This window comes from Lethenteron reissneri, chromosome 63 (assembly GCF_015708825.2).
Source record: "Lethenteron reissneri isolate LAM-NWPU_2019-01 chromosome 63, ASM1570882v1, whole genome shotgun sequence".
Classification (NCBI taxonomy): domain Eukaryota; kingdom Metazoa; phylum Chordata; class Hyperoartia; order Petromyzontiformes; family Petromyzontidae; genus Lethenteron; species Lethenteron reissneri.
The window spans coordinates 6,127,763-6,155,553 of record NC_083841.1 but is presented as its reverse complement, the minus strand read 5'-3'; the positions used below and the strand labels follow the sequence as shown (position 1 = coordinate 6,155,553).

The 27,791-nt window shown below is 58.6% G+C and overlaps 1 protein-coding gene across 1 annotated transcript in view; it reads right to left on the bottom strand.

Annotated features, from left to right (window-relative positions):
• Nucleotides 1–2,296: 2,296 nt before the first annotated feature.
• The window catches only part of LOC133358826 (probable helicase with zinc finger domain), a gene marked incomplete at its 3' end in the record, with an annotated part of 48,794 nt that continues 23,299 nt past the window's right edge, over nt 2,297–27,791 (bottom strand). The window contains exons 10-20 of the mRNA XM_061577273.1: nt 27,124–27,254; nt 25,375–25,554; nt 24,784–24,885; nt 23,540–23,718; nt 22,224–22,342; nt 16,023–16,168; nt 12,526–12,673; nt 6,103–6,286; nt 4,071–4,350; nt 2,347–2,559; nt 2,297 (exon numbers count right to left, since the gene is read on the bottom strand). Coding sequence (XP_061433257.1) covers nt 2,297; nt 2,347–2,559; nt 4,071–4,350; nt 6,103–6,286; nt 12,526–12,673; nt 16,023–16,168; nt 22,224–22,342; nt 23,540–23,718; nt 24,784–24,885; nt 25,375–25,554; nt 27,124–27,254 — 1,683 coding nt within the window. The remainder of the gene's footprint in view (nt 2,298–2,346; nt 2,560–4,070; nt 4,351–6,102; nt 6,287–12,525; nt 12,674–16,022; nt 16,169–22,223; nt 22,343–23,539; nt 23,719–24,783; nt 24,886–25,374; nt 25,555–27,123; nt 27,255–27,791) is intronic.

The window sequence follows — 27,791 nt, the reverse complement described above, 5'->3', positions numbered from 1 at the left end:
TGCGGTTGCACCCGAGTCAAGAGCCGCATGGCTCACAGGGCCATACCTGATAATTATTTTTTACCCTTCCATCTGGCAACAAAACTGACACCTTTTTTACAAGGAGTCATGTTTGCATAGACCACAATACCTGCAGTCATAATGCAAACAGAAACATAACTCTGATAATGTGCACTGTCCCTGAAGTTGATTGGTCCACACCCGAGACAGTCAGTTGTGTTGCCAGATAGAAGGGTAAAAAAACAATTATCATATTTTTTACTGGCAATGGTGTAAGGGTCACACCTAATACATGAACTGAACTGAATAACTTTGACGACTCCTCGCAACCACTGCCAAAGGCCTCTTCTCCATCACTACGCCCCCATCCCCCCCAATCTCGCTCAGTCTCCGCAAGCGCAGGCGAGGATGGGGGGGGGGGCCGATCCCCCGGGGGCCCGGCCCCACGTCAGTACGGAGGGAGACGGGCCTCAACGCCACGGGGATGCGGCGGCGGGCGTCTTGGGGAGGGAGGGACCCCCCCGGGCGAGGGTCGATCCGCCGGGTAAAGGACCATTTGCATCCGAGCTGAGATTTCATCAAGGACCCATCGCTTCCCAGAGGTTGCAACCGGGTACCCGATACCCGTACCCTACCCGATACCCGGCTACCCGTACCCGGCCGGGTACGGGTACCCGTTTGCGACCCTGGTGCGGCCGGGTACGGGTACGGAATCAAAACCCGTTTGCGACCTCTGCCGCTGACCTCACGTGCCCCCCCCCACCCCCCCCCCCCCAACGTCCCCACCGTCCCACCCCCTCCCACCCCCCCCCTCCCGCCCCGGTCCAGGTTCACCGGGAAGCCGTTGCCCATTTCCATCCGAACTTTGCCAACCGCCGGAGCCGGCGACGAGATGGACCGTCTGCTTCAGATCTCGCGGAGCGTTCGCAAAGCTTCTGCGCTCCAGAACGTCCCACGGAAGCGGATCTCCCGGAGCTACCCCCGAGACCCCTTTGAATTCGGTCTTACGTGTATCTACGGGTCTCTATGTGAGTCTACAGGTCTCTTTGCGTCTATTGGTGTCTATGTGAGACTACGGGTGTCTGTGTGTGTATCTACGTGTCTCTATGCGAGTCTACGGGTCTCTATGCGAGTATTGGTGTCTACGTGAGTCTACGGGTCTACGTGAGTCTACGGGTCTCTATGTGAGTCTATTAGTGTCTATGTGAGTCTACGGGTCTCTATGTGAGTCTATTGGTGTCTACGTGAGTCTGTGGGTCTCTATGTGAGTCTACGGGTCTCTATGTGAGTCTCCAGGTCTCTACACGAGTCTACTGGTGTCTCTATGTGAGTCTACGGGTCTCTATGTGAGTCTATTGGTGTCTATGTGAGTCTACTGGTGTCTCTATGTGAGTCTACAGGTCTCTATGTGAGTCTACAGGTCTCTATGTGAGTCTACGGGTCTCTATGTGAGTCTACGGGTCTCTCTGTGAGTCTATTTGTGTCTACGTGAGTCTACGGGTTTCTATATGTCTCTGTGAGAACGTACGGCTCTCTGCGCGAGTCACAGGTGACCGCGCCAAAACCATCAACTCACTGCACGTGAAGAACCCAACTTGACCTCGGGCGGCTGCAACCTGGATTCTAAACCCGGGATCTCAGCGGAGGCGAGCGAGCGTCTCTGACCTCCGAGCCAGCGGGCCACGTCTTACCTACCATCGCAACGTAGGCGGCCAGGCCAGGCGGCCACCGGGACACGTCGCCGCGTCAACGCACGGCGCACAAGACAGAATCGCCGAGCGGCGGCGGCAAGGCGGATGAGGAGGAGTGGGAGGAGGATGCGGAGAATGAGGGGGTACGAGTGGGAGGAGGATGAAGAGGAGAAGGAATGGGAGGAGGATGAGGAGTTCAGGAGGAGGAGTGGGAGAATGAGGAGTGGGAGGAGTGGGAGGAGGATGCGGAGTGGGAGGAGGATGAGAAGGAGCAGGAGGAGTTGGAAGAGGATGAGGAGGATGAGGAGGTCAGGAGGAGGAGGATTTGTAAGAGGAGAGGAGGAACAGGAGGATAGGAGAATGAAGAGGATGAGGAGTGGAAGGAGGATGCGGAGGATCAGGAGGTACGAGTGGGAGGAGGAGGAGTGGGAGAAGGATGAGGAGGTCAGGAGGAGCAGGAGGCGTTGGAAGAGGAAGAGGAGGAGGGGGAGGAAGTGGGCACGGGGGCGGCACCTGTGAGGGCGAGTGCGGCTTGTGCGTGATCACGTCGGGCAGTCCTCCGTGCAGCTGCTCCCACGCGTGCTGACCTCCTCCTCCACCTCCTCCACCTCCTCCACCTCCTCCTCCACCACCTCCTCCTCCACCGCCGCCACCGCTCCCGGCGGAGGGCGAGGAGGGGAAGTAAGTGGCGGCCGCGGCGGCGGCGGCGGCCCGCAGCGCCCGCGGCACGAACTCGGGCGCGAGCGGGTTGAGCACGTACGACTTCTTGAGCTCCACGCCGTCCAGCTCCGCGCGGATCTGCTCCAGCGTGGTGCCCTGCAGGCTGCCGCTGTCGTGGCACGCGCCGATGAAGCGCTCCCACAGCTTCCTGCCGCCGGCGATGGAACGTGGTGGTGGTGGTGGTGGTGACGGTGGTGGAGGGGGGGGGAGTGGAGGGGGGGGAGTGGCAGACGCTCAGACGCTGTCTCCTCGACAGACCTGGTATTCACCTGAGGACGGCTGCATTCAGACGCTGTCTCCCCGACAGACCTGGTCTTCACCTGAGGACGGCTGCTTGCGTTGTGGCCGAAACGTCGTGAGAATTGTATTTTATTATGTTTTATTTTTATTATTTTATTACTTCCCTTCTACGTGACTTTACCGAAAGAACCAAGAAGATGAATCCCTGCAGTCACGAAAGCTTTAAATCGAAAAATGAAAGTATTATTTTATTAAATGATGTTATTCTATTATTTTATTATATTATTACACGATATTCTTCCAGAACACAGACCAATTATTTAATTATTTTATTTTATCGCGTTATTTTATTATATTCTTTTATTATGTTTTATTTTTATTATTTTATTATTTCCCTTCTACGTGACTTTACCAAAAGAACCAAGAAGATGAATCCCTGCAGTCACGAAAGAAGCTTTAAATCGAAATTTAACTCAGCAACCCGTTGGCCCGACCGCGTGTCCAAACGACGGGGCCCACTTTGTTGAGCGATCGTCTGCGGGCAGGCCGCTTCTGAGAAATGTCGTGGGTTTCGCCTGGTAGGATGGGAATGGTTTCGTGTTGTTATTTGTGTGCGTTGGTGCGATTCGTTTGCCTTTGTCGTACTCTGCCGCACTACTATCGTGGTTTGTACTGCTGCTTGTTGTTGGAACGCTCTTAACCCGTGCCGCCCCCCCCCCCCCCCCCCCCTATTATGGACACGGAATTCTGACCTTGCCACCAACATCACCGACTACACGGTGGGGTAGTTGTGTTCCTGAAAAACTCTGCGTTGTGGAAATATCGCCGATAATACCGCCGGTACCACCAGCGCCCCCCCCCCCCCCCCGCCATCAACCCCAAAGCCCCGTCAGAACCCCTTCAGCCAGCAGCGCCGTCACCCCACCGGCAACCAGCACCACCCGCTGTTCACCGTCACTCTCACCAGCATCCACCACCACCACCACGACTTTCATCATCACCGCCACCACCACCACCACGACATTCATCATCGCCGCCACCCACCATCACCAGCACCTTCACCACGACTCACACGACCAGTACCATCACCGGCACCACCAGCAGCATCATCATCATCAGCACCACCGCCACCACCGCCACCACCACCGCCATCACCGCCACCACCACCACCACCGCCACCACCACCGCCACCACCGCCACCACCACGACTTTCATCATCGCCGCCACCCACCATCACCAGCACCTTCACCACGACTCTCACGACCAGTACCATCACCGGCACCACCAGCAGCATCATCATCATCAGCACCACCGCCACCACCGCCACCACCACCGCCACCAACCTCATCACCCACCGCCACCACCGCCATCACCACCACCACCACCATCATCCTCCGCCGGGGGAGGGGGGGCCATTACCTGCACTTCCCGAGCGAGCAGAGCGCCACGGGGTCGCCCACGACGGCGAGGAGCGACTGTGCCCGCGTGATGGCCGTGTTGAGCAGCTTGGGGTCGGACAGGAAGCCCAGGTCCAGGTCGTCCAGCGGGTCCCGGCACTGCTCGGCGGAAGCGGCGGCGCCCTCCCCCGTCGCCGTGACGGCGAGCGCCGGCGCGACGGCGACGGAGCCGGTGTCCGTGCCGTGGCGCCGCGTGTGCCGCGTGCGTACCGTGCTCAGGAAGAGCACGCGGAACTGCTTGCCTGCGAGCGCGCGCAAGAGGCAAAGATCCCATGTAGAGCCAGGACTGTCGGGGCAAGCGCCGAGGAATTTCGGCACGGCGCACGAGGGGGTGGGTGGCCGGTAGAACGCCCGGCCGCCTTTGTCTCCCCAGTGGCGATGATTACACATCGCACCGGGTACGCGGATCAGGCCGAGCCAACCTATGGGAGGGCCCCGGGACTTGTGAAGATGACAGTCATATTCTTGGGTTTTTTCGGTAAAGTCACGTAGGTAAAACATTTTAATTAAAAGTAAAATAAAATAAAAATAAAATAAAAATCACGTTTCGGAGGCAACACAAGCTTCCGTCTTCAGGTGGAACCGTCACAGCACGATAGCTGTATCAAGTAAATGAGAAATTCCAAGAGATCCTACCCCGTATATAGACAGGTTGAGGGGATAGGAGCCAGGGACAGGCCCTCTTTTTATCATTATGGCTTAGCAATCATTGGAAGGACGTAATAAACCATTTCGGATCTTAACTGATTGTGTTCACGTTTACGGTGACTTTCAGACCACGTTCCACTCACTGGCATGGTGCAGTGTGCAGAGTAATGTATGGTGTCGTAATTGTACAGTAAACATATAGCAGTATGATACACATTAGGGTGGGTAGAATAATACATAGTGTTATATTAAAATGAATAAGGCAGCAAGTGCAGCAGCAGCAGCAAGTGCAGCAGCAGCAGCAAGTGCAGCAGCAGCAGCAAGTGCAGCAGCAGCAGCAACTGCAGCAGCAGCAGCAACTGCAGCAGCAGCAGAAACTGCAGCAGCAACTGCTGCAGCAGCAGTAACTGCAGCTCCCTTTGATGCTGTTAATCCTGCATAATGCACATGCATATGCAGTACTAATCACATTCCTGCATTTCCCATAAATATGCTAAATTCCTTTTGATATGCAAATTCCTTTGTCAATGCGCCCAGCTTATATATATGCTCCAAGCTCGTGTGCTGTTTCATTCAGACTCTGTCGCCTCGACGGACCTGGTTTTCACCTGAGGACGGCTGCTTGCGTTGTGGCCGAAACGTCGTGAGAATTGTTTTATTATGTTTTATTTTTATTATTTTATTACTTCCCTTCTACGTGACTTTACCGAAAGAACCAAGAAGAGGTAAAATAACAGTCACCGGTGTAGGCCGTGAACAGGGACCGAACTCGGGTCGCCAGGTTCGCAGCGCAGCACGCCAACCCCTGCACCACCGCTCCCTCACTCACTCACGCACGGTGTACAATAAGAATAGGCTTTATCCTTTCTAGAGTTGTGTTAAGATGTTCAAACACCAAATAAATAGCTTTTTGCAAGTTCCTGCGTTAACCGCTAACACGGCACTTTTAGTAAACATGCACACAAACGCGCCCTGACAATGACGTATGATGCATCGTCTTGGAAACCGACTGGTCTACGCCAGAGACAACCTTCTGTATGGCCGAGTCTCACCACCAGCGTCAGTCAGACCAGAGAATAACGGCAAAAGACAACGCAAAAACTACGCGCAGAAGGAGATTCGAGTCGGGAGTCGGACCTGGGACCCTTGTCGCCGCGACGACCGCGAGGCCGTCGCCGCGACGACCACGAAACCGTCGCCACGACGACCACGAGGACGTCGCCGCGACGACCACGAGGCCGTCGCCGCGACGACCGCGAGGCCGTCGCCGCGACGACCACGAAACCGTCGCCGCGACGACCACGAGGACGTCGCCGCGACGACCGCGAGGCCGTCGCCGCACCCACCTTGCACGTTGAGGACGCGCTCGACGCTGACGTCGTACAGCCGCTTCTTGCGCAGCTGCGAGCGGATGCGGAACACCTGGTCAGCGTACGGGGTCACGACCCCCACGCTGCCCTCGCCCAGCTTCCCCCACGCCACGGGCCACTTGCGGCACACCTCCTCCACGCGCTCCACCAGCTCAAACACCTGCCACACGCACACGCACACACGCACACACGCACGCACGCACAGACGCACGCACAGACGCACGCACAGACGCACGCAGGCACAGACACACACAGACGCACGCACAGACGCACGCACAGACGCACGCACAGACGCACGCAGACGCACACACACACAGACGCACGCACAGACACACACAGACGCACGCACACACGCACGCAACGCAGGGACGCAGAGATGCACACACGCAGAGACGCACACACACACACACAGAGACGCATACACACAGAGACACGCACACACAGAGACGCACACACTCACACAGAGACGCACACACACAGAGACACACACGCAGAGACGCACACACACACGCAGAGACGCACACACACAGAGACACACACACGCAGAGACGCACACAGAGACGCACACGCACACAGAGACGCACACGCAGAGACACGCACAGAGACACGCACACACAGAGACGCACACACACACAGAGACACACACACGCAGAGACGCACACACAGAGACAAGGTTAACGACAATCCTGCTGGCGGCGCAGTTCCTGTTGGTCATCGTGATGATGGATGTTGGTGCTGGTGGTGGTGCTGTTGGTGGTGCTGTTGGTGGTGCTATTGGTGGTGTCAAGATCGGCCTCTGTGGAGGAGGCTCGTGAAGGACGCTACTGGGCAGTTGGAGGCAGTCGCCCTCCAACAACAACGCTCACAACAACGAGCGAAGCGCCGGGTGGCTAAAGCACAACAAGTTGGCACAGTAGGGGGCACAGGTGGTGCATCAGCCAGTCATCTCGGTCATCTCAGTCAGTCGACCTGTGGCACCTGCTGGGTCTGCCCCGTGACCTCCTGCCAGCGGGCGTTCGACACTTCAAGTGGTAGCCTCAAGGTGCACATGGCCTGGCACAAGCGTCGTGGTGACGTCACCGCCACTTAGTGGCAAATGGCGGTTGTTGGTGGTGCTGTTGGTGGCGCTGTTGGTGGCGCTGTTGGTGGCGCTGTTGGTGGTGGTGTTGGTGGCGCTGTTGGTGGTGCTGTTGGTGGTGCTGTTGGTGGCGCTGTTGGTGGCGCTGTTGGTGGCGCTGTTGGTGGCGCTGTTGGTGGTGCTGTTGGTGGTGCTGTTGGTGGCGCTGTTGGTGATGCTGTTGGTGGCGCTGTTGGTGGTGGTGTTGGTGGCGCTGTTGGTGGTGCTGTTAGTGGTGCTGTTGGTGGCGCTGTTGGTGGTGGTGTTGGTGGCGCTGTTGGTGGTGGTGTTGGTGGCGCTGTTGGTGATGCTGTTGGTGGCGCTGTTGGTGATGCTGTTGGTGGCGCTGTTGGTGGTGCTGTTGGTGGTGCTGTTGGTGGCGCTGTTGGTGGCGCTGTTGGTGGCGGTGTTGGTGGTGCTGTTGGTGGCGCTGTTGGTGGCGCTGTTGGTGGTGCTCGTGAGGAGTGGTAGCGTAGCGGTCAGCGCTGCACTCCGAATCCGGCGCCCCGAGTTCGATTCCCGCTCACGGTCAACACCGGTGACGATTATCTGAACCGGTACCTGGGCCACCCCTAGGTCGACTCAACCTCAAATGAGTACCTGGTGCGGTGTGTAAACATCGGCACTGGGGAGACAAAGGCGGTCGGGGCGTGGTGCTGGCCACCCACCCCCTCGTGCGCCACAGTGCCGGCCTTCATAGGTGCTCGCTAACAGCACTTGCCCCTACACTCTGTTAAGGCTACACGTGGGGATCTTTAGTCTTTGGTGGTGTTGATGGCGTTGATGGTGGGAGGTCGACCCCATTGCTCCACCTCCGTGGGGTCGTGTCGAGGTGGCCGAGCTGCTCGGAAAGCCAAAGGGTTGTGCCGGGTCCCGCTGAGGACCGGGGTTCGAAGGCAGGTGCCAGCCACCCAACCACAGCGATTAGACCAGGTCCTCAAGCGTAGCATTGGAGCACCGATACCCCACAGATTCGCACACACAGAGACCCACCGACTTCCCGCGCAGAGACCCATAGACTCCTCACACATGGACCCATAGACTCACAAAGAGACCCACAAACTACACAGAGACCCATAGATTCACACAGAGACCCAGACTCACACAGAGACCCAGATTCACACAGACATATAGATTCCTCACACAGAGACCCACAGACTTCACACACAGAAACCCATAGACACCTCACAGAGAGACCCATAGGCACACACAGAGACCCATAGACTCCTCACACAGAGACCCATACTCACACAGAGACCCAGACTCCTCACACAGAGACCCATAAGCACACAGAGAGACCCATAGACTCACACAGACCCATAGATTCCTCACACAGAGACCCAAAAGGCATCACGCAGAGACCCATAGACTCCTCACACAGAGACCCACAGACTACACAGAGACCCACAGACTCACACAGAGACCCAGACTCACACAGAGACCCATAGGCACACACAGAGACCCATAGACTACCACAGAGACCCACAGACTACACAGAGACCCAGATTCACACAGAGACCTACAGACTCACGCAGAGACCCACAGACTCACACAGAGACCCAGACTCACACAGAGACCCATAGGCACACACAGAGACCCATAGACTACCACAGAGACCCAGATTCACACAGAGACCCAGACTCACACAGACCTATAGATTCTTCACACAGAGACCCACAAAGAGACACACAGAGACCCAGACTCACACAGAGACCCAGACTCACACAGACTTATAGATTCCTCACACAGAGACCCACAAAGAGACACACAGAGACCCAGACTCACACAGAGACCCAGACTCACACAGACCTATAAATTCTTCACACAGAGACCCACAAAGAGACACACAGAGACCCAGACTCACACAGAGACCCATAGACTCACACAGACCTATAGATTCCTCACACAGAGACCCAGACTCCTCACACAGAGACCCTTAGACTCCTCACACAGAGACCCATAGACTCACACAGATCTATAGACTCCTCACACAGAGACCCATAGACTCACACAGATCTATAGATTCCTCACACAGAGACCCACGCGGAGACACACAGACTACTCAGATACCCCGCCTCCCCCCGGGCATATCTAGCCCACCGCGCTGAACCCGGATACATCTGTGAAAAAGAGCTTAATAGCTCATCGGATTCCTCCGGTGTGAATCGCGACACACGAGCGGCACACCGTCGCGGCGGCGGCGGCGAGGGAGGGTGATTATCCAAAAATTAAAACTTCGATTTAAAGCTTTCGTGACTGCAGGGATTCATCTTCTTGGTTCTTTCGGTAAAGTCATCACGTAGAATGGAAATAATAAAATAAGAATAATAATAAAAATAAAACATAATATGTTATTTCATTATATTATTTTATTATATTTTATTATTATTTTATTATTTCCGTTCTACGTGACTTTACCGAAAGAACCAAGAAGTAAAATTAAAACATCGCTGAAGCGGACGGGGAGCATGAACAAACAAACTGAGAAGCCATTGAGCCGAGCCGTCCTTTGAGAGGCCATCGCTTTGTTGAGCGAGCGGGCGGGCGAGCGGGCGGGCGAGTCAGCCCCGGATAGTGGCAGGTTTAGGAGCCTCCTCCCCCCCCACCACCACCTCACAGCTCTCGTGTCCGCCGGGCTGCTCTCTCTCTCGCCCGGCCCGTTCCCAAACCATTAATTTGCCGCTCCGTCACCGCCCACGCAATGTCAAGGCGGAGTGCACTTAAGCTCACCGCTGCCACCGTAAACATGTTAATGAAGCCGACGTGTTTACGGGCGAGCGCGATGCGTCTTGGCAGAGTGGGTCGCCCCGTCATGGTGGGACGCGCGGAAGGTGGGAGGGGTGGGGAGGGGTGGGGAGGGGTGGGGAGGGGGGGGATTAGGCCAGAATGCAATTAGCGGGCGACGGCGTTCGTTATTTAAACGTCTGCACGGTACGTGCCGGACTTGCGATTCAGAGGTCGATGGGGGTTTCAACTAAAAACTTTTTATCTTACCCAGGGAAAGCCCACTGGGCTATGGAGTGGCACTTATTCAGAAGCGACCTGGGCCGGAACAAATGCTAGCCCCAACGAAGTGGCCCATTATCATCATCATCACGTGGAAACGTATCGCGGACAAATAACCCTGAACGCACGTTCGGTTCTAAATGTGAAGGGGAAAAAACGGAGGACCCGGACAAAAATCCACGTGACCGCGGGGAGGGAGAGAGAGACGCAAACTCCAAATATACAGCAGCAGGAGTCAAGGTCGTGATCGAACCCACGACCTCCTGTACACCAGGCGAGGTAGTTAACATCTCCTAGCCACCGTGATGACGATGAGAGAGAGACACGGAAACTACAAATATACAGCAGCAGGAGTCAAGGTCGGGATTGAACCCACGACCTCCTGCATACCAGGTGAGGTAGTTAACATCTCCTAGCCACCGTGGCGCCTGTGCTTTGATCCGATCTTCCCGGCGCGGAAGTTGACGTGAGTCCGTCACGGGAGGGAGATCGGCGATCGCGACGGGTGCCGAGGGGCTCCGCGACTGAACGCGGTCGCGGCTTTCACGGCGACCGGCGTCATCGCCGGTGCCGTGCGTTGCATCGCTTTCCAACAACGACGACGGTGACGGTGGCGCCGCCGCCTTCATTAAAATCGCCCGTGTCGGGTGGAAGAGCGGAGGGGGGACGGGGGGAGCGGGGAGGAGGAGGGGGGGGGGGGGGGAGGGGGAGGCGGAGGAGGAGGGGGAGGGGGAGTTCACGACAAAAAACATCCAACTCGCGCGATCTGAAACCCGAGAAAAGTAATCGAACAGCGGAATCAAACCCCGAGGTGAAGGGGTGCGCCGCGCTAGCGAGCCGAGGGGAGCGAAGCGGAGAGGGAGACGCGGGGGAGCGATCGCAGTCCGCAATCACGCCGGGAGGCGACGGGAGCTAACGCGCAGAGCGGGGGGGGGGAGGGGGGGGGGAAATCAATCAGATTTTTTTCCGAGACGCGGCGTCAGCGTCGCGTCCGCTTCTTGCCGGCGTCGTTGACGCGAGCGCGGCTTTAGGGGGGCAGCCAAGAATAGCCCCCTCCAATGGGGTGTTGCGCTCTGCGGCTACGACAGTCCGCCCCGGCTACGACAGCCGCCCCCAGCGACGGCTGCCACCTTTATACCATCACCTTCATCAGCCCTGCATAATGCACGGGCATAAGTAGTACTAATCACATACCTGCATTTCCCATAAATATGCCCATAAATATGCTAAATTCCTCTTGATATGCAAATTATTTTGTCAAGGCGCCCTCCCCCCCCCTTCCAACCCAGCTTAAATATACGCTCCAAGCATTGTGGTGTTTCATTCAGACGCTGTCTCCTCGACAGACCTGGTCTTCACCTGATGACGGCTGCTTGCGTTGTGGCCGAAACGTCTTGAGAATTCTTTTATTATGTTTTATTTTATTATTTTCATTGTTTCCATTCTACGTGACTTTACCGAAAGAACCAAGAAGACAAATAACCCCCCTTAAACATCCCCCTCTTGGGGCAAGTGCTGTTAGCGAGCGGCGCCTATGAAGGCCGGCACGGCACACACGAGGGGGTGGGTGGCCAGCACCACGCCCGGCCGCCTTTGTCTCCCCAGTGCTAGCGATGTTTACACACCGCGCCAGGGAATGGTTTGAGGCCGAGTCTACGTAGGGGAGGCCCGGGACCGGTTCAGATATTCATCACCGTCGTTGGCCGTGAGCGGGAATCGAAGTCGGGTCGCCGGGTTCACAGCGCAGCGCTCCGACTGCTGCGACAACGCTTCCCCACCGCGATCGCCACCAAGATCACCACCACCACCACGATCACCACCACCACCACAATCTCCACCACCACGATCACCATCACAATCCCCACAATCATCACCACCAAGACCCACCACGATCGCCACCACCACCACGATCACCACCACCACCACTACCACGATCTCAACCACCACCAAGATCACCACCACCACCACCACAATCCCACCACCACCACCACAATCCCACCACCACCACAATCAACACCACCACCAAAATCCCCACCACCACCACGATCACCACCACCACAATCCCCACCACCACCACGATCAACACCACCACCACAATCCCTACCACCACCACGATCCCCACCACCACAATCACCACCACCACAATCACCACCACCACCCCCACCACCACCACCACGATTCCCACCACCACAATCCCCACCACCACAATCACCACCACCACCCCCACCACCGCCACCACCCCCCTGCCTAGCGGGCGGGAGGGCCGTGTGCCTTGCCTCGGCGTTGTTGTAGAAGGCGGTGCTGTTCTTGTCCTGCACCGCCTCCCCGCGCGCCGTGTAGAACGCCAGCGGCTGCAGCTCGCCGTGCGCCGGCTGACGCCCGCTGGCCGCCAGCTTCCCCTCGTAGAACAGCTCCGACGTGAGGCTGCGGGGCGGCCAGATCAACAACAAAAACTTCAAAACCACGACGTTTGTGTTGCCGTCGTTAGCGTCGAGCGCGACGGTGGGGTGGAGGCGTCACATCCGCGAACCGCCCGACGTCGTCCCGCGAGAACGGGCGCCACGGTGGCTGGGGGATGTTGACTACCTCGCCTGGTGTGCAGGAGATCGTCAGTTCAATAATGACGCTGATGCCTGCTGCATATTTGAATTCTTAGGTTTTTTCGGTAAAGTCACGTGACTTTACCGAAAAAACCTAATATGAATCCTTGCAGTCACGAAAGCTTCAAATCTAGAATGCATATTTGAACTTTGCTCCAATTAGTGATCATCAGCAACTACAGCCCTTCTACCATGAAAATGGGTGCAATAGTAGCTATGAGATGTTAACTACCTCACCATGTATGCAGGAGGTCGTGGGTTCGTTCCGCACCCTGACGCTTGCTCTATATTTGGAGTTTGTGTGTCTCTCCCTCTCTCTCTCTTTCCCCGGGGCTCGCGTGGAATTTTCTCCGGGACCTCCGGTTTTTTCCCGCTCCACATTTACAATCAAAGTGCATTTGGAGAATTTGGCCGCTGCTGCAAATGTCCACGTGGTGATGACAAGCCTCGACTTCGTGAGGCGATCATTCGTGAGTGGCCAGGTCGCTTCTGTAAAGGAGCTATAACAGCGGTCGGGAACCTATGGCTCGCGAGCCATATATGGCTCTTCCAGTTACGGCATATGGCTCCCAGACAATTTTGAGTTGAAAAAAAAATAATAAAAAAATAAAAAATCAGTTTGGAACTGATTTTAAAATACTTGTGATATTGTTTAATAATACTGTGCCATTTTAAAGTAAACAGAAATTAGTTTTGAAGATAAATTTCACGGGGCCTCAATGCCTGCACGAAGCTCAACCTCACCACGTACGAACCAGACTACAAGGCCATCAGCAAAACCATGCAGCACCAGAAGTCGCATTAAAAGTAAGACATATTTAATTTATTATACGTTAAAATTACTATATGGCTCTCAATGAAATATATTTAGAAATATTTGGCTTTTATGGCTCTCCCAGTCAAAAAGGTTCCCGACCCCTGAGCTATAACATACAGCTCAGTGGGCCCTGACCTGGGTAACATTTGAAATAAAGTTTTCATCGTTTCGTTTTATTTGGCGCACGCAGACGACATGGCCCAAGCTGCCGCCGTGTAACCCTCCTCCTCCTCCCCGGCGGGGAGGTGAAGGTCACCGTGAACTCCGACCGCAACATCAGGACGAAGACGACGACGACAGATGAGGAGGAGGAAGAGGAGGAACAGCAGCAGGAGGAGGAGTATCGGCGAAAGGCGGGAATCGGACGCAAGGGAATTGATGGTCCTGGTTTTTCCATCTCGAGCGTCGTGCCAATCACACCTCCCCCCCCCCCCCCCCCCGAGTCGGGAGTCTAACCGGGCAGGAACAAGCATCCCCGGTTCGGCACGGGTGTCGCCAACGCGCCGTCGGAGACCCGCGTGACGCCCCCCCCCCCCCCCCCGTTCCCCCTTGCCGCGGTGATGTCACCCGTTTGCCGACCGCTCGCGAGCTCGCGTGCCCACAGCCGAAACGGCGGTAAAAACTAAAAAAGAACCTCCCTTGCATTTCACGCGTCGCTCTTTCACTTTCGCGACGAAGGTGCCCTCCCCCCTCCCGGCCCGCCCGCCCCCCCCCCCCCCCCCCGTTCGTTTGCTGACATTTAATTCCGCGACGCTGCCAGCGGAAAGAACGAGAATAATCTTTTCAAAGGCTCGCCCCATCCATCACGCACGAGCGCCATCAAGCCACGCCGGCCCACAGCCCCGGTTCAAAGAGCAGCCCGCAGTGCAAATGAGCAGCAGCGGCGCACGAGATGGAAATGTCTCGGATGCACGCGGCACGCAAAGACAAAGACCCCCACCCTCCGTACAGCCTTCGCAGGACAAGTTTTGTGAGCGAGCACCAACTAAGGCCTCCAAGGCGCATGACCGACACCACGCCCGGCCGCCGTACGCGCTCATGGCTGAGTCGACCTAGGGGAGGGCCCAGGTTTCAAATATTCTCGACCGCGAGTGGGAATCGAAACTCTGGTCGTCGGATTTTGTAGCGGAGCGCGGCAGCTGTTACGCTGCCGCTCCCCGGACACGCAAAGACAAAGATCCCCCGTATAGCCTTAACAGGCTGCTGGGGCAAGTGCTGTTAGCGAGTAGCAGCGCCTGTGCCGGCCGCCACTGTGGCACACGAGGGGGTGGGTGGCCAGCACCACGGCCGGCCGCCTTTGTCTCTCCAGTGGCGATGTTTTACTACGCACCGCACCGGGTACTCATTTGAGGCTGAGTCGACCTAGGGGAGACCGAGACACCGACAGAGACACAGAGACACAGACAGAGACACAGAGAAACCGACAGAGACACAGAGACACACACAGAGACACACACAGAGACACACACAGAGACAGACAGGGACACAGAGACACCGACAGAGACACAGAGACACAGAGACACCGATAGAGACACAGAGACACCGACAGAGACACAGACAGAGACACCGACAGAGACACAGAAACACCGATAGAGACACAGAGACACCGACAGAGACACAGACAGAGACACAGAGACACAGAGACACCGAGACACAGACACAGACACACAGACAGAGACACAGAGACACCGACAGAGACACAGAGACAAAGAGACACCGACAGAGACACAGAGACACAGAGACACCGAGACACAGACACACAGACAGAGACACAGAGACACCGACAGAGACACAGAGACACAGAGACACCGACAGAGACACAGAGACACCGACAGAGACACCGAGACACCGACAGAGACACAGACACAGAGACACAGAGACACCGACAGAGACACAGAGACACAGAGACACCGACAGAGACACCGACAGAGACACAGAGACACCGACAGAGACACAGACAGAGACACAGAGGTACCGACAAAGACACAGAGACACAGACAGAGACACAGACAGAGACACCGACAGAGACTCCGACAGAGACTCCGACAGAGACACCGAGACACAGACACACAGACACAGAGACACCGACAGAGACACCGACAGAGACACCTACAGAGACACAGAGACACAGACAGAGACACAGAGACACAGAGACACCGACAGAGACACAGAGACACAGAGACACAGACAGAGACACAGACAGAGACACCGATGTGCGCTCCAACGTAACCACCGCCGCGAGTCGCGAGCGTCGCCGTCGCCGCGCCACCCGTTGCCGGCGGAGGATCGCTCCGCGCGCCGAACTCCCGCTGGCAAGCCGCGGTGCCGATCGCGGGCGCCACGGGGCGCCGGCTACCTGACGATGTCGGTGTGCGAGCGGTAGTTCTCGCAGAGCAGCACGCGGCACGGGAAGGCCGGCGGGTAGAGCTCGTAGAGGCGCTCCAGCAGCGACAGGTGGAGCCCCTTCTTGCGCGCAAACCGGCTGTGCACCACCGGGGACAGCTGCACGCACGCGGAGACACACGCAGAGACACACGCAGAGACACACACAGAGACACACACAGAGACACACAGACACACAGACACACGCACAGAGACACACACAGAGATACACATGGAGACACACACAGAGACACACGCAGAGACGCACGCAGAGACACAGAGACACACGCAGAGACACACGCAGAGACGCAGCACAGACACACGCACAGAGACACACACAGAGACGCATGCAGAGACACACGCAGAGACACACGCAGAGACACACGCAGAGACACACGCGGAGACACACACAGAGACGCACGCAGAGACACACGCAGAGACACACGCAGAGACACACGCAGAGACACACGCAGAGACGCACGCAGAGACGCACGCAGAGACACACGCAGAGACACACGCAGAGACGCACGCAGACGCACGCAGAGACACACGCAGAGACACGCGCAGAGACACACGCAGAGACACGCAGAGACACGCAGAGACACACGCAGAGACACGCGCAGAGACACACGCAGAGACACACGCGGAGACACACGCAGACACACACACAGAGACACACAGACACACGCACAGAGACACACACAGAGACACACACAGAGACACACACAGAGACACACGCAGAGACACACGCAGAGACACACGCACGCAGAGACACACACAAAGACACACACACACAGAGACACATGCGAATGTAAACACACGCGCAAACCGGCTGTCCACCAACGTGGACAGTCGCACGCGCAAACTGGCTATGCACTACCGGGGAGACAACTGCAAGTGGCACACGCACAAGAATGCACGCACACGTGTACACACACACGCACGCACACACGCACGCACGCACACACGCACACGCACGCACGCGTGTACACGCACACGCACGCACACGCACGCGTGTACACGCACATGCACGCACGCACGCGTATACACGCACACGCACGCACGCACACGCACGCACGCGTGTACACGCACACGCACAGACGCACTGCACTTCTCCACTCATTCCGTGACCAAACAGAGGAGTGCGTGGAAGGGAGATGACGAGGGGAGGGAGGCCATGTGGGTCGAGCGAGTTCACGGAGGACGTTCTTTAGGACGTCGAGCGCCATCTTGAGAACGTGGAGTGGGCGTCGGTGAAGGGCGCGGTGGTGGTGGTGGTGGCGGTGGAGGTGGCAGTGGAGGTGGCGGTGGAGGTGGTGGCGGTGGCGGTGGAGGTGGCGGTGGAGGTGGCGGAGGCGGTGGGGGTGGTGGTGGTGGCGGTGGAGGTGGCGATGGCGGTGGGGGTGGTGGTGGTGGCGGTGGAGGTGGCGGTGGCGGGGGCGGTGGCGGTGGGGGTGGTGGTGGTGGCGGTGGCGGTGGAGGTGGCGGTGGGGGTGGCGGTGGTGGTGGTGGTGGTGGCGGTGGTGGTGGCGGTGGAGGTGGCGGTGGAGGTGGCGGTGGTAGTGGTGGTGGTGGTGGAGGTGGTGGTGGCGGTGGAGGTGGTGGTAGCGGTGGGGGTGGTGGTGGTGGCGGTGGCGGTGGCGGGGGCGGTGGCGGTGGGGGTGGTGGTGGTGGCGGTGGCGGTGGGGGTGGCGGTGGGGGTGGCGGTGGGGGTGGTGGTGGTGGTGGTGGTGGTGGCGGTGGCGGTGGCGGTGGTGGCGGTGGAGGTGGCGGTGGAGGTGGCGGTGGTAGTGGTGGTGGTGGTGGAGGTGGTGGTGGCGGTGGAGGTGGCGGTGGCGGGGGCGGTGGTGGTGGTGGCGGTGGCGGTGGAGGTGGTGGTGGAGGTGGAGGTGGCGGTGGCGGTGGAGGCGGGGGTGGTGGTGGCGGTGGTGGCGGTGGTGGTGGTGGCGGTGAAGGTGGAGTGGGCGTCATCGAAGGGTGCGGTGGCGGTGGCGGTGGAGGTGGCGGTGGGGGCGGAAGAGGCGGTGGCGGTGGCGGTGGAGGTGGCGGAGGCGGTGGTGGTGGTGGTGGCGGTGGAGGTGGCGGTGGCGGTGGTGGTGGTGGTGGTGGCGGTGGCGGTGGGGGTGGCGGTGGGGGTGGTGGTGGTGGTGGCGGTGGCGGTGGCGGTGGAGGTGGGGGTGGCGGTGGAGGTGGTGGTGGAGGTAAAGGTGGCGGTGGAGGCGGGGGTGGTGGTGGCGGTGGTGGTGGCGGTGGTGGCAGTGGCGGTGAAGGTGGAGTGGGCGTCATCGAAGGGTGCGGTGGCGGTGGGGGTGGGGGTGGGGGTGGCGGTGGCGGTGGGAGTGGTGGTGGTGGTGGCGATGGCGGTGGCCCCAATTCCACGGGCACGGGAACCGGCACGTCGCGACTGCCGCGGCTGACGTGGCGGTCGTGTAATCAGCGCTCGCGGCCACGGACAAGCGGGGATCGAACTTCCCCCCCGCAGCCCCCGTCCCCCCCCCACCCCCGCCGGCCACCGTGCGCCACCACGACGCTCGACACAAACATTATTTTTATTTGTTTTTTTTGCTTTTTCAGCGACGACAACGACGACGTTCCCCCCCACCCACCCCCCGCTCTTCGTTCCCCAATTTTTCAAAACAGAAGTCGTTTTCGCATTTCGTGAGTGTCCCGCTAAAAGGCATTCAGCGGCTTCAACGGCGGAAAAAACAAAAAAACATTGTTGTGACGCGCGCGCGCGTGCGCGTTTGCGGGGACAGAGACAGAGACCCCCCGTATAGCCTGTGGCAGGCTGTTGGGGCAAGTGCTGTTAGCGAGTAGCAGCTGTGAAGGCCGGCACGGCACACGAGGGGGTGGGTGGCCAGCACCACGCCCGGCCGCCTTTGTCTCCCTCATGGCGTTTCAGGTTGACTCCGGTTCAGATAATCGTCACCGGTGCTGGTGGCCGTGAGCGGGAATCGAACCCGGCGACCCGAGTTCGATTCCCGCTCACGGCCACCAACACCGGTGACGATTATCTAAACCGGTCCTGGGCATCCCCTAGGTCGACTCAGCCTCAAATGAGTACCTGGGTGCAGTGTGTAAACATCGCCACAGGGGAGACAAAGGCGGCCGGGCGTGTCGGCCTTCACAGGTGCGACTCGCTAACAGCCCTTGCCCCAACAGTCCGTTCAGGCTACACGGGGGATCTTTGTCTTTGTCGTTTGCCATCAGCGAGTACGAAGATGCATCGGGGGGGTACGTCCCGCCGTTCGGAGCAATTCGATAGCAATTTGGCGAAGGGCTGAAAAATTGCGGCGTTCAAAACCGAAAGAGGCTTTGGGAATGCCGCCGACGGAACATTTTGTCAAATCGCTGGAGCAGACGTCGCACGACAAGAGGGGCAGACGCTGCACGACAAGAGGGGCAGACGCCGCACGACAAGAGGGGCAGACGCTGCACGACAAGAGGGGCAGACGACGCACGACAAGAGGGGCAGACGCTGCACGACAAGAGGGGCAGACGACGCACGACAAGAGGGGCAGACGCTGCACGACAAGAGGGGCAGACGACGCACGACAAGAGGGGCAGACGCTGCACGACAAGAGGGGCAGACGACGCACGACAAGAGGGGCAGACGCTGCACGACAAGAGGGGCAGACGACGCACGACAAGAGGGGCAGACGCTGCACGACAAGAGGGGCAGACGATGCACGACAAGAGGGGCAGACGCTGCACGACAAGAGGGGCAGACGACGCACGACAAGAGGGGCAGACGCTGCACGACAAGAGGGGCAGACGACGCACGACAAGAGGGGCAGACGCTGCACGACAAGAGGGGCAGACGCTGCACGACAAGAGGGGCAGACGCCGCACGACAAGAGGAATCACCAAGTCCCTTGACCGGATTCTGAAGATTTGGGGGGGGAGGGGAGGGGCGCATTTGAAGCAAAGGCTGCGAGGATGGACTTGCAGGGATGTGCGCATCGTGGTGATTGCGACATCTCGTTCCAAAGCTGTGGCCACACAGCCCAAAGTAAGGAGCGTCGAGAAAATAATCGTGAAAATCCGGGAAGCTTTCAGGCACGAAGAATCACATGCACTCTCCTGCCTCTCCCCTCTCATCTCACTCCACTCCCCTCCACGCACTCTCCTACCTCTCCCCTCTCACCTCACTCCACTCCCCTCCACGCACTCTCCTACCTCTCCCCTCTCACCTCACTCCACTCCCCTCCACGCACTCTCCTACCTCTCCCCTCTCACCTCACTCCACTCCCCTCCACGCACTCTCCTACCTCTCCCCTCTCACCTCACTCCACTCCCCTCCACGCACTCCCCTGCCTCTCCCCTCTCACCTCACTCCACTCCCCTCCACGCACTCTCCTACCTCTCCCCTCTCACCTCACTCCACTCCCCTCCACGCACTCTCCTACCTCTCCCCTCTCACCTCACTCCACTCCCCTCCACGCACTCTCCTGCCTCTCCCCTCTCACCTCACTCCACTCCCCTTCACGCACTCTCCTACCTCTCCCCTCTCATCTCACTCCACTCCCCTCCACGCACTCTCCTGCCTCTCCCCTCTCACCTCACTCCACTCCCCTCCACGCACTCTCCTGCCTCTCCCCTCTCACCTCACTCCACGCACTCTCCTACCTCTCCCCTCTCATCTCACTCCCCTCCCTCCCCTCCACGCACTCTCCTGCCTCTCCACTCTCGTCTCACTCTACTCCCCTCCACGCACTCTCCTGCCTCTCCCCTCTCATCTCACTCCCCTCCACGCACTCTCCTACATCTCCCTCTCATCTCACTCCACTCCCCTCCACGCACTCTCCTACATCTCCCCTCTCATCTCATTCTACTCCCCTCCACGTACTCTCCTACCTCTCCCCTCTCATCTCACTCCACTCCCCTCCACGCACTCTCCTACCTCTCCCCTCTCATCTCACTCCACTCCCCTCCACGCACTCCCCTGCCTCTCCCCTCTCACCTCACTCCACTCCCCTCCACGCACTCTCCTACCTCCCCCCTCTCATCTCACTCCCCTCCCCTCCACGCACTCTCCTGCCTCTCCCCTCTCACCTCACTCCACTCCCCTCCACGCACTCTCCTGCCTCTCCCCTCTCACCTCACTCCACTCCCCTCCACGCACTCTCCTACCTCTCCCCTCTCATCTCACTCCCCTCCCCTCCACGCACTCTCCTACCTCCCCCTCTCATCTCACTCCCCTCCCCTCCACGCACTCTCCTACCTCTCCCCTCTCATCTCACTCCCCTCCCCTCCACGCACTCTCCTGCCTCTCCCCTCTCACCTCACTCCACTCCCCTCCACGCACTCTCCTGCCTCTCCCCTCTCATCTCACTCCACTCCCCTCCACGCACTCTCCTACCTCTCCCCTCTCATCTCACTCCACTCCCCTCCACGTACTCTCCTACCTCTCCCCTCTCATCTCACTCCCCTCCACTCCACGCACTCTCCTGCCTCTCCCCTCTCATCTCGCTCCACTCCCCTCCACGCACTCTCCTACCTCTCCCCTCTCATCTCACTCTACTCCCCTCCACGCACTCCCCTGCCTCTCCCCTCTCATCTCACTCCACTCCCCTCCACGCACTCTCCTACCTCTCCCCTCTCACCTCACTCCACTCCCCTCCACGCACTCTCCTACCTCTCCCCTCTCATCTCACTCCACTCCCCTCCACGCACTCCCCTGCCTCTCCCCTCTCACCTCACTCCACTCCCCTCCACGCACTCCCCTGCCTCTCCCCTCTCATCTCGCTCTACTCCCCTCCACGCACTCTCCTACCTCTCCCCTCTCACCTCACTCCACTCCCCTCCACGCACTCCCATGCCTCTCCCCTCTCACCTCACTCCACTCCCCTCCACGCACTCCCCTGCCTCTCCCCTCTCATCTCGCTCTACTCCCCTCCACGCACTCTCCTGCCTCTCCCCTCTCACCTCACTCCACTGCCCTCTGCACCCAAGTGCACCTGCAGGGCACGTGACTGGGCTTGCAACACAGCAAACACGCGGAACCCCAAGGTGGGACAGGTCGGAGGTCGCGGAAAGAATAAGACGCACAGAGTCGGGAGTGGACATGGGGAGGGGGGGAGGGAGCGGGGGGTAGGGAGAGGGGGGGTTTGAGAGGGCAGTGGGGGGTCAGGAGGTCACGTGAGGTCACACGAGGTCACGCGAGGTCACGCACTTGCATGTGGTCCCCGGCGAGCACGATGCGCGTGTCGCACGTGGCGAGGGCGAGCGCCATGATGGTCTCGCATTCCATCGCCTGCGCCGCCTCGTCGATGAGGATGTGCGTGAAGAAGCCTGCGCCGCGGGGGGGGGGGGGATGGGGGGGGGAGGGGGGAGGGGGGAGGGGGGGGGAGGGGGGGGTGAGACACGAGGTCCCCCGCGAGCCTGAGCTGTGTGGTGGGGGGGGGGGAGCGGCGGCGCAGCGGTTAGCGCCACGCCGCGCTACGAACCCGGCGGCCCGAGTTCCGTTCCCGCTCGCGGCCAACGCCGGTGACGATCGTCATGAGCCGGGTCCCTGCGATCTCCCCTAGGTCGACTCGGCCTCAAATGAGTACCTGGTGCGGTGTGTAATCATCGCCACTGGGGAGACAAAGGTGGCCAGGCGTGGTGCTGGCCACCCACCCCCTCGTGTGCCGTGCCGGCCTTCACAGGTGCTGCTCGCTAACAGCACTTGCCCCTACAGTCTGTTGAGGTTATACGGGGGATCTTTTTCTTTTTGTGGTTTCCTGCGGGCAAATTGAGCTGGCAGAGCGTGTGTGTGTGTGTGTGTGAGTGCGTGTGTGTGCGCGTGCGTGAGTGCGTGTGTGTGCGTGTGTGCGTGTGTGCGTGCGTGTGCGTGTGTGCGTGAGTGCGTGTGTGTGCGTGTGTGCGTGTGTGCGTGCGTGTGCGTGTGTGCGTGCGTGAGTGCGTGTGTGTGCGTGTGTGCGTGTGTGCGTGCGTGTGCGTGTGTGCGTGCGTGAGTGCGTGTGTGTGCGTGTACCCGCGGGCAGGTTGAGCTGGCACAGCGTGCGTGACGTGCTGAGCGTGTGTGTGTACGTGTGTGTAAGTGTGTGCGTGCGTGTCCGTGTGTGTACGTGTGTGTGTGCGTGTCTGTGTGTACGTGTACGTGTGTGTGTGTGTGCGTGTGTGCGTGACGTGCTGAGCGTGTGTGTGTACGTTTGTACATGTGTACGTGAGTGCGTGTGTGCGTGTCTGTGTGTGTGCGTGTGTGTGTGTACCTGCGGGCAGGTTGAGCTGGCACAGGGTGCGTGACGTGCTGAGCGTGTGTGTGTGTGTGTGCGTGTGGGCGTGACGTGCTGAGCGTGTGTGTGTACGTTTGTACGTGTGTACGTGAGTGCGTGTGTGCGTGCGTGTCTGTGTGTGTGCGTGTACCCGCGGGCAGGTTGAGCTGGCACAGTGTGTGTGTGCGTGTGTGCGTGTGTCTGTGTGTGTGTGTGCGTGTGTGTGTACGTGTGTGTAAGTGTGTGTGTGTGTGTGCGTGTGTGTGTGTACCCGCGGGCAGGTTGAGCTGGCACAGCGTGCGTGACGTGCTGAGCGTGGTGACGACCACGCGGCTCTTGAGGACGTCCTCCTGCACGGGCGGCAGGAACTCGGAGCGCGAGGGCGACATGAGGCAGTACTGCTGCACCACCGGGTGCACGCTCTTCACCCAGCGGTGACGGTAGTACACCCTGCACACAGCACGCGCACCAGCGCATCAACGCAGGTACACCGCGTGTACACACGCGTAGCAACGTAGGAACATCACGTGTACACACACACACTGCAACGCAGATACACCACGTGTACACACACACACACTGCAACGCAGATACACCACGTGTACACACACACATAGCAACGTAGGTTCGCCACGTGTACACGCGTACACATGCGTAGCAACGCAGATACACTGTGCCAATACCGATACACCAGTAATAATACCAAAACCCGCCATTCGCCACCAAGTGACGGTGACGTCACCACGGCGCCTGTGCCAGGCCAGGTGCACTTTGAGGTTATCACGTGAAGTGTCGAAGGCTCGCTGACAGGAGGCCACGGGACAGACCCAGCAGGTGCCCTGGTTCGACTGACTGAGATGACCACTGGTAGATGCACCACCAGCTGTACCCCCTACCGTGCCAGGCTAGGTGCAGGAGGAGGTCACGAGACAGACCCTGCAGGTGCTATGGTTCAGCTGACTGAGATGACCGGTAGATGCACAACCAGCTGTACCCCCCCCTGCTGTGCCAGGCTAGGTGCAGGAGGAGGTCACGGGACAGACCCAGCAGGTGCCCTGATTCGACTGACTGAGATGACCGGTAGATGCACCACCAATTCTAGATTTGAAGCTTTCGTGACTGCAAGGATTCATATTCTTAGTTCTTTCAGGTAAAGTCACGGAGGTAAAAAATGAAATTAAAATCAATAATTTTATTTTTATTAATTTTCATTTCATTTTTTACCTACGTGACTTTACCGAAAGAACTAAGAAGATGCACCACCAGCTGCACCCCCGACTATGCCAACTTGCTGCATTTCAGCCGCGTGGCGCTCCCGCTCTTGTAAACACACACAGAAGGACATCGCTTCGCCACACGTGCTCACCATACAGCAACACAGATTGCAATCGTGCTCATTTTGCAGGCCAGCGCTCTGCGCATACTCGGGCTGCTCAAATCCACATCGCGGGCCGTACGAAGCCTTGGCCGCGGGGCCGCAGATTCCCCGCACTTGCGCCCAGTGGATTGCCGTACCTGAGCGGTCTGGCCTCGGGATTACCACTCTCGACGTGCGGGTGGAGGTAGTCCTTGATGTACAGGTCGGCCGCGCTGTTGGAATGCGTGCAGATGAGTATCCTGCGGGGCGGACAGGTTTGGCGGCGGTGAGCGAGAGCGGGAGACGGCACACGGGCATTTAAAAAAGTGTGACACCTCTCTCCGCGGCCGCAGCGCGGCGGCGTCGGGGTCGTCAAACGAGACGCGGAATCGGTTCGGATCTGTCGCAGGAAAAACGTGCTACGAGAACGACGTCACGGAAGCGGATGTCGTAGAGCCACTTCTGAGACATACAGACGTACGTACCACGTACGATACGTACAGACGTACGTACCACGTACCATACGTAGAGACGTACGTACGTACCGCGTACCATACGTACAGACGTACGTACCACGTACCACACGTACAGACGTACGTACGTACCACGTACCACACGTACAGAGGTACGTACGTACCGCGTACCACACGTACAGACGTTCGTACGTACCGCGTACCATACGTACGTACCGCGTACCACACGTACAGACATACGTACGTGCCGCGTACCACACGTACAGAGGTACGTACCGCGTGTGCTGCTGCCTGAGCGCCTGCTTGGTGGCCTGCGCCAGCGCGAACGTCTTGCCCGTGCCGTAGGGGCCCAGCAGCAGCACGGGCGGCAGGGGCACGGCGAGCGGCGACGTCGCCGCCAGGACGGCCTCCTTCTGCTTGGCGTTGAGACGCGGGTCCAGCTGGTCGTCCCACTGCCTGCGCTCGGGGGGGGGGGGGGGGGGGGGGGGCTTATCGTCAACGTCGTGCGCAAATGTTGAGCAGCAGACAAACAACTCCGAACGCCGTGACGTTGATTCGGAATGCGGAGGTTGTAAACCGGAGGGCCCGGAACAACAATCCACGCGACCACGGAGGGAGAGACACACAGACTCCAAATATACAGCAGCAGGCGTCAGGGGTCGGGATCGAACCCACGACCTCCTGTACACCAGGCGAGGTAGTTAACATCTCATAGCCATCTTCTTGGTTCTTTCGGTAAAGTCACGTAGAAGGGAAATAATAAAATAATAAAAATAAAACATAATAAAATACTTATTATGTAATAAAGTAATTATTCTGTTTAATTTTTTTTATTTTATTACTTCCCTTCTACGTGACTTTACCGAAAGAACCAAGAAGATGAATCCCTGCAGTCACAAAAGCTTTAAATCTAAATCTCCGAGCCACCGTGATGATGATGAAAGAGACACGCAGACGCCAAATATACAGCAGCAGGTGTCAGGGTCGGGATCGAACCCACGCCCTCCTGTACACCAGGCGAGGTAGTTAACATCTCGCCGCCGTGACAGCGCGTTAAAATTGACCGCCGTTATAACTCTGGCGACGGCGTGAGGGGTTCAGAAGCACGGTCGCTTCAATGACGAACGACGAACAAAGGATTCAAAGGTGCGTGGAGAGAGAGAAGCGTGATTTTTTTATCTCCATCGAGAACTAATTTCTTAAGAACTGCGTGTGTGTGAGAACTAGAAAACAAACACGGGTGGGGTTCTAGAGGACACCATCACAACTAATTAGGAAGACTGAGCCGGGATTGGGGGGGGGGGCACATCGCGTAGCGGCCGGAAAGGAACAACGGCCGGCGGTCGAGACTAACGACGGAGCGGCAGTCGAAGGAGGAGGAGGAGGAGAGGGAGGAGGTGGTGGAGGAGAAGGAGGAGGAGAGGGAGGAGGTGGTGGTGGAGGAGGAGGAGGAGGAGGAGGAGGAGGAGGAGGAGGTGGAGGAGGGAGGGAGGGAGGGAGGGAGGGGAGGGGAGGGGAGGGGAGGGGGAGGAGGAGAGGGAGGAGGTGGTGGTGGAGGAGGAGGAGGAGGAGGAGGAGGAGGAGGAGGAGGAGGAGGAGGAGGAGGAGGAGGAGGAGGAGAGGGAGGAGGTGGTGGAGGAGGGAGGGAGGGAGGAGGAGAGGGAGGAGGTGGTGGAGGAGGAGGAGGAGGAGAGGGAGGAGGTGGTGGAGGAGGAGGAGGAGGAGGAGGAGGAGGTGGTGGTGGTGGAGGAGGAGGAGGTGGAGGAGGAGGGAGGGAGGGAGGGAGGGAGGAGGAGGTGGAGGAGGAGGAGGAGGTGGAGGAGGGGGGGGGGTGGAGGAGGAGAGGGAGGAGGAGGAGGTGGAGTAGGAGCAAGCAGAGGAGCAGGCACGTCCACTGCGGAGACGGAGCGACAGCGTCGTTGCGTCGATCTGCGGGGCAGTGACCGCGACGCGCTCGGAGGGGGGGGGCGGGGGCGGGGGTGGTGAGCAGAAATCTAAAAGAGGGGGGGGGGGGGGGGTGGCGACCTGTGTGGGCCCCAGGGGATGACAGGCGGGGTGGCGACGACGGGGAAGAGCAGAGCGGGCTCCGGGATGCGATCCACGGCGTAGTGCATCTCGCACAGCGGCAGCCGGTTCAGCTGGAACTGCAGCTCCACCTGCGGGCACACAGCGGGACGACAGCTTTCAGTTCGCTTCAGTTTTCAGTTTTAATTGATTAGCTACTGGCTGTACTACCCGGCTTCGCCCGGCGATGTTCGCACACCGCACGAGTTACTCGTTTGAGGTTGAGTCGACCTAGGAGAGGCCCAGGACCGGTTCAGATAACCGTCACCGGTGTTGTCCGTGAGCGGGAATCGAACTCGGGTCGCCGGATTCGTAGCGCGGCGCGCTGACCGCTACACTACAATGCGTTACGCTTCCACGTGAGCAGGTCACATGACAGATGTGACGTCACAGCTCACTTGCCGTGCAGTCTGGAAAATACCCACATGGCAAATTTCCAGTTTGTTGCATGTCGGGAAGTACGCTAAACTTTTCTAATAGACACACATAATCACAACTTTGCCTTTTATATATATCTGGAGATAGCCCTGTGAGCCATTCGGCTCTTGAATCGGGTGCAACCGCAACAAACAAAAAACATGAACAAGAAAACATCTTAAAGTGACTATGTGACTAAATGCAAACAGAAA